Source organism: Rhinoraja longicauda, chromosome 42 (assembly GCF_053455715.1).
Source record: "Rhinoraja longicauda isolate Sanriku21f chromosome 42, sRhiLon1.1, whole genome shotgun sequence".
NCBI lineage: Eukaryota > Metazoa > Chordata > Chondrichthyes > Rajiformes > Arhynchobatidae > Rhinoraja > Rhinoraja longicauda.
Window position 1 is genome coordinate 7,075,153 of NC_135994.1, and position 7,189 is coordinate 7,082,341.

The window sequence follows — 7,189 nt, forward strand, 5'->3', positions numbered from 1 at the left end:
TGTGTAGATGTGTGTGTACTCGTGTGTGCGTGTGTCAGTGTATGCCTGTCTGTGCCTTTCTTTGTACATGTACATGTTTGTACATGTGTGTATGTGCGTCTGTGTACTGGTGTGTGTCTGTGAGAATGTGTGTGTAAATACATTTGTGTGTGCGTGTGTGTATGTGGAAGGGTATGACTGCCTTTGTGTGTGTGTGCGCGCATGTGTGCGTGTGTGCATGTGCGTGCGTGTGCATGCGTGTGTGTGTATTCATGTGTGTGTGCGTGTGTGTGCGCATGTGCGTGCATGCGTGTAGGCGTGGGAGCATGCACACCTGTGTGTGTGCATGTGTGTGCGTGTATGCGTGAGTGTGCATGTGTGTATGCGTGTGTGTGTGTGCGTGTGTATGCATGTGTGCGTGTGTGTATACGTGTGAGCATGCGCGCCTGTGTGTGCGCGCGCATGTGCGTGCGTGTATGCGTGTGCGTGCATGTATGTATGCGTGTGTGCGTGCGTGTGTGTGTGTGTGCATGTGTGTGCGCGCACATGTGTATGCGTGTGTGCGTGCGTGTGTGCATGTGTGTCGGGGGGGTCGAGTGTATTGTAGATAAAGTTGACAATATTTTAATGTGATAACTGTTTGATTGTAAACTGCCATTGGCAGTCTTGATTTTGTTACTGCTCTCTATTTGTGTATAGTTGAATAAAACCATTTTGGATTAAATAAATAAATAAAATAACGATAATAATATATATTTTTAAATAGGAGCCACAGAAGGGCAGGATGCGTCCAGGATGGTGGAAGCTGATCTTCCAACAGACCCGTTTCCAGCAGGTCTTGCTGGACTAATGTACCTTCCAGTAGCCATGGCCTGATGTTACTCACAGCCTCCAGCCCAAGCAGAACCAGCAATGGCGCTGTTGTCATCCCGCCTTTGATCCACTCGTCCAACGAAACGGTTCCATTCCTGTCATAATCAATCTCGTTCATCATATCCCTCAAAATCTAAATGGTGTGAGAGGAGTTTTAAGTTTAGACGTTGATACAAGGAACTGCAGATAACGGTTTACAACAACAACAAAAATTCACAAAGAGCTGGAGTAACTCAGCGGGTCAGGCAGCATCTGTGGAGAACATGGATAGGTGACGTTTCACAGAGTGCTGGAGTAACTCAGCGGGTCAGGCAGCATCTGTGGAGAACATGGATAGGTAACGTTTCACAGAGTGCTGGAGTAACTCAGCGGGTCAGGCAGCATCAGCGGAAAGACAACACGTGATTACAATCGAGTCGTTTACAGTGTACAGATACATGAGAAGGGAATAACGTCTAGTGCAAAGTAAAGCCAGTAAAGTCCAATCAAAGATAGTTCGAGGGTTTCCAGTGAGGTAGATAGTAGTTCAGCACTGCTCTCTGGTTGGTGAGAGGACGGTTCAGTTGGGAAGAAACTGTCCCTGAATCTGGAGGTGTGCGTTTTCACACTTCTGTACCTCTTGCCCGATGGGAGAGGGGAGAAGAGGGAGTGACCGGGGTGAGACTGGTCCTTGATTATGCTGCTGGCCTTGCCGAGGCAGCGTGAGGTGTAGATGGAGTCGATGGAAGGGAGGTTGGTTTGTGTGCATGGTCTGGGCTGCTGGCCTTGCCGAGGCAGCGTGAGGTGTAGATGGAGTCGATGGAAGGGAGGTTGGTTTGTGTGACGGTCTGGGCTGCGTCCACAACTCTCTGCAATGTCTTGCGGGTGTTACTGGTCGGGACCCTTCCTCTGACGGATTGACGGGGGGGGTGGGGGGGGGGGGGGGTGGGGGGGGGGCGTTACATGAATGCAGCTGAGAAGATTCAAGGCACTGATGCTTTTATCTGCGCTAAAGACAGCGCTGGGACACGGAGGGTGGGAGGAAATGAGACCGTGAAGGTGTGAGCACAGAGAAAATATGCAAAACGTCAGGGAGGGGGAGGGGGAGGGCGGAGGGGGAGGGGGTGGGGGAGGGGGAGGGGGAGGGGGAGGGGGAGAAGAAGCGCCAAGCTAAATTAACATGCTTTTGCCGAAGATGGACACAAAAAGCTGGAGTCACTCAGTGGGACAGGCAGCATCTCTGGAGAGAAGGAATGGGTGACGTTTCAGGACCCGAAACGTCACCCATTCCTTCTCTCCAGAGATGCTGCCTGTCCCGCTGAGTGATTCCGGCTTTTTGTGTCCATCTTCGGTTCAAGCCAGCATCTGCAGTTCCTTCCCACACAATTCCTGCTTTTGCCGTGTTGAATGACTGATCACGGGGGGGGGGGGAGGGGGTCTTGTTTGAAGAGGGTTCACTCGCCTGTTCCGTGTGTCGTCACTGGGATGTCACGCTGTGCAACGAAAGGTGTCAAGGGGATTGGGAGCAGGTGGTTTTTCGGGTGAAACGCCCGGAAGACTCACCGGTTTCAGTTCGGTCACGTCCCAGTTCAAATACTTTGCCACGTGCATCATCTGCGCAATGATGCGATCCACCTCCTGAACGGAGAACGAGACACAGGTCAGACCCTCACAAAGGACTGGACAAGCTAGATACAGGATAAACGTTCTCCCGATGTTTGGGGGGAATCCAGAACCAGGGCCACGCACAGTCTAAGAATAAAGGGGGAGGCCATTTATTCTGAGATGAGAAAAAAACTTTGTCCACCCAGAGGGTTGTGAATTTGTGGAATTCTCCGCCACAGAGGGCAGTGGAGGCCAATTCACTGGATGGATTTAAGAGAGAGTTAGATAGAGCTCTAGGGGCTGGTGGAATCAAGGGATATGGGGAGAAGGCAGGCACGGGTTACTGATTGTGGACGATCAGCCATGATCACAATGAATGGCGGTGCATACAGGCTCGAAGGGCGAATGGCCTCCTCCTGCACCTATTGTCTATGTTCCGATGTTCGTATGCTGGTGCTGAGTTCGCAGTGTGACCGGGGGGGGGGGGGGGGTCTCCATGACAGCGCAGTGTCACACGAGCCGCTGCTGTGGGGGTGGGGGGACAGCGGTAGAGTTGCTGCCCCACAGCTCTTACAGCGCCGGAGACCCGGGTTCCATCCCGACTACGGGCGCCGTCTGTACGGAGTTTGTACGTTCTCCCCGTGACCTGCGTGGGTTTGTAGGTTAATTGGCTCGGTGTCTGTGAAAAAAAACTCTCCCTGGTGTGTGTAGGGTAGTGTGAATGTGCAGGGATCGCCGGTCGGTACGGACTCGGTGGGCCGAAGGGCCTGTATCTCTCAAGTAAAGTAAATTAAAGCTTGGCAAGAAAACAAAACACAAAAAGCTGGAGAAACTCGGCCGGGTCAGGCAGGAGGGGCGGACGGAGGAGGGGAGGGGAGCGGGGGAGGGGGAGGGGCGCAGGGGAGGGGGAGGTGAGCGGGGGAGGGGAGCGGGTGAGGGCAACTGGCGAGGGGGATGTGGACTGTGGGAGGGTGAGGGGAAAGGGGGGGGGTGAGAGGGGGGAGGGGAGTGGGTGAGGGGTGGGTGAGGGGGAGGGAAGTGGGTGGGGAGTGGGTGAGGGCGAGGGGAGTGGGTGAGGGGGAGAGGAGTGGGTGAGGGGGGGCTGGGTAGGGGAGTGGGAGAGGGGGAGGGGTGTAGGTGAGGAGTGGGTGAGGGGGGAGGGTAGTGGGTGAAGGGGAGGGGAGGGGCGTGGGTGGTGGTGGGTGAGGGGGAGGGGAGTGGGTGAGGGGGAGGGGAATAGGTGAGGAGTGGGTGAGGGGGGAGGGGAGTGGGTGAAGGGGGAGGGGAGTGGATGAGGGGGATGGGAGTGGGTGAGGGGGGAGGGATGAGAGGGGGAGGGGAGTGGGTGAAGGGGAGGGGAGGGGTGTGGGTGGTGGTGGGTGAGGGGGAGGGGAGTGGATGAGGGTGAGTGGGTGAGGGGGAGGGGAATAGGTGAGGAGTGGGTGAGGGGAGTGGGTGAGGGGGGGCTGGGAGAGGGCGAGGGGGAGGGGGAGGGGGAGGGGGAGGGGGAGGGGGAGGGGAGGGGGAGGGGGAGGGGGAGGGGGAGGGGATTGCGGCATTCAGGAGAAGTTGGATGATTCAGGCAAGATAGATTTTCCACGTTCCCCATCAGCAGTCCTGTCACGGACGATTTGTGTTGTCTGTGATCCTGCTGATTGCTATCGATGTGATTCCCAAATAAGGTGCTCACAACATATGTCCCGGAAAAAATAAATAGTACGCATGAGATGAATGGGTGCAGCAGGAAGACAGGGTCCAAACTCACAGAACTGTCCAGGAGACCATTGGCATCAGTGTCGTACAACTTAAACGTGACTGTTGGGAAAGAAAAGGACATGCATGTTAGACAAACACTCTTAAGCATTTTTCTTAAAAAGTACATCAACACTTTAAGCAACATAGGACACAGAGTGCTGGAGTAACTCAGCGGGTCAGGCAGCATCTGTGGAGAACATGGATAGGTGACGTTTCACAGAGTGCTGGAGTAACTCAGCGGGTCAGGCAGCATCTGTGGAGAACATGGGTAGGTGACGTTTCACAGAGTGCTGGAGTAACTCAGCGGGTCAGGCAGCATCTGTGGAGAACATGGACAGGTGACGTTTTGGGTCGGGACCCTTCTTCAGAAAGAGCGGCACGGTGGCGCAGCGGGTAGAGCTGCTGCCTCACGGCGCCGGAGACCCGGGTTTGATCCTGACTACGGGTGCTGTCTATACGGAGTTTGTACGTTCTCCCCGTGACCTGCGTGGGTTTTCTCCAGGAGCTCCGGTTTCCTCCCACACTCAAAGGCCATACAGGTTTGGATAGGATAGGTTTAGAGGGACATGGGCCAAATATGGGCAGGTAGGACTAGTGTAGATGAGGCATGTTGGTCGGTTTGGGCAAAATGGGCCGAAGGGCCTGTTTCCGTACTGTATGTCGAATTCTCTATGGCCTAGACCCCAGAACAAACATGTTCCCTGTATCTAGCGTGTCAAGCAAGTATTTAGTAGATTCCTACAGCTGTCAAATACCACAACCTACCTAAGCTCAGGGGAAAAATACATCACAGTGAAACACACATCACACTCAGTTTAGACCGAGGATGGACACAAAAGCCGGAGTAGCTCAGCTGGTCAGGCAGCATCTTTGGAGAAAAGGAATGGGTGACGTTTCGGGTCTGGACTCTTCTTCAGTCTGAGAGTCAGGGTAGAGGGAAACTGGAAATATGGAAGGGGAAGGTGAGAAAACGAGAGAGGGTGCTGTACCAATGCAGGAGAGGTTTGATCTACATCTCTCCACATCACCGTCTATATCTCTCGTTTCCCTCTCCCCTGACTCTCCGTCTGAAAAGGGTCTCGGCCTGAAACGTCACCCATTCCTTCTCTCCACAGATGCTGCCCGACCTGCTGAGTAACTCCAGCACTCTGTGAAACGTCACCTATCCATGTTCTCCACAGATGCTGCCTGACCCGCTGAGTTACTCCAGCACTCTGTGAAACGTCACCTATCCATGTTCTCCACAGATGCTGCCTGACCCGCTGAGTTACTCCAGCACTCTGTGAAACGTCACCTATCCATGTTCCCCACAGATGCTGCCTGACCCGCTGAGTTACTCCAGCACTCTGTCTCTGTTCTTTGAGAGCTCCAATTCCTACACACTCAGTTTGGATGTGTGCTTTGCGACTGACTGACGTCATATTCTTCCAACATATCCCAAAGGATTTTGTTTTAATTGCACAAAACTCACATTTCAGTTTGTCTTCAGGTTGGCCGCCCTCCAGGAAAGATAAATAACAGACCACATCCTTCACACAGACCACGTCCTGCCCGGCTGCATCATCTGGCTTTGTGTTGGGAGTGTCTGCAAAGAAGGAGCAAAGCAAAATAACTGGTGAGACATCATGAGCAGTGAGGCCTCGGCGGCAACGGTGACACCTTGGTGGAGCCTCGGCAGTGGTGAGGCCCCGGCGACAGTGGAGGAGCCTCGGCAGTGGTGAGGCCCCGGAAGTGGTGAGGCCTCGGCAGTGGAGGAGCCTCGGCAGTGGTGGGGCCTCGGCAGTGGTGAGGCCTCGGCAGTAGTGAGGCCTCGGCGACAGTGGAGGAGCCCCGGCAGTGGTGAGGCCTCGGCGGTGGTGAGGCCCCGGAAGTGGTGAGGCCTCGGCAGTGGAGGAGCCTCGGCAGTGGTGAGGCCTCGGCAGTGGAGGAGCCTCGGCAGTGGAGGAGCCTCGGCAGTGGTGAGGCCTCGGCAGTGGTGAGGCCCCGGCAGTGGAGGAGCCTCGGCAGTGGTGAGGCCTCGGCAGTGGTGGAGCCTCGGCAGTGGTGGAGCCTCGGCAGTGGTGGAGCCTCGGCAGTGGAGGAGCCTCGGCTGTGGTGGAGCCTCGGCGGTGGTGGAGCCTCGGCTGTGGTGGAGCCTCGGCGGTGGTGAGGCCTCGGCGGTGGTGAGGCCCCGGCAGTGGTGAGTTCTATCTTGTTCTTCCGTGTCCATCACCCATGTTTCAGACGTTGGACCAGGCTCTTGCACAGTGGGCAGCCTTCTCGGTTGCCACCGCTAGATCTACCAGGCAGCGATGTTCACCAAGAAGTGGGCATGGTAGTGGGCGTGGCATGGATGGTACAGATGTTCCACATTCACATTCTGTGTCTGCCACATCTGCCTGGCCCCATTTGCTCATATTGGTCTTGCATCGGCCCATCCCTGAACCAGGCCTATTGAGGGACCTGCAGGTCTCCCAGTCACACCTGTGACCAGGAGGCAGCTGTTCCTTGGTTGGGATTGGCAGCTTTTCGTGGTGGTGGTTTTCGGTGCGTTTCTTTTCCCACGAGGCCAGTCCGGTTGCTTGAGGAGACGGTGACACTGGCTGGACTGTGTGAGGGAAGCTCTTCGTCCACTTCAGGCGGCTTGGGGCTGGCTGATGGGAGTGACAGGGATGGCGGGCGTCCCCAACTTGCCAACTGCGTTCAGTTCCACCGGCAACTGATCTGCGGATTCCTGGTGGAGCAATACCGGCCAAGACTTGCAAGCCATCCTCATCCATCGGCTTTAGGCAGCCAGTGTTTCCGTGAGAGAGAGAGTGAGAGAGAGAGAGAGAGAGAGAGAGAGAGAGAGAGAGAGAGAGAGAGAGAGAGAGAGAGAGAGAGAGAGAGAGAGAGAGAGCGAGAGAGAGAGAGAGAGAGAGAGAGAGAGAGAGAGAGAGAGAGAGAGAGAGAGAGAGAGTGAGAAAGAGAGAGAGAGAGAGAGAGAGAGAGAGAGAGAGAGCGAGAGAGAGAGAGGGAG

At 55.4% G+C, this 7,189-nt stretch overlaps 1 protein-coding gene across 1 annotated transcript in view; it reads right to left on the bottom strand.

Annotated features, from left to right (window-relative positions):
* LOC144611940 (diacylglycerol kinase beta-like) overlaps nt 1-6,093 on the bottom strand; it is a 49,599-nt gene extending 43,506 nt beyond the window's left edge. The window contains exons 1-4 of the mRNA XM_078431288.1: nt 5,663-6,093; nt 4,202-4,251; nt 2,395-2,469; nt 866-985 (exon numbers count right to left, since the gene is read on the bottom strand). Coding sequence (XP_078287414.1) covers nt 866-985; nt 2,395-2,445 — 171 coding nt within the window. The 5' untranslated portion in view covers nt 2,446-2,469; nt 4,202-4,251; nt 5,663-6,093. The remainder of the gene's footprint in view (nt 1-865; nt 986-2,394; nt 2,470-4,201; nt 4,252-5,662) is intronic.
* Nucleotides 6,094-7,189: the final 1,096 nt, after the last annotated feature.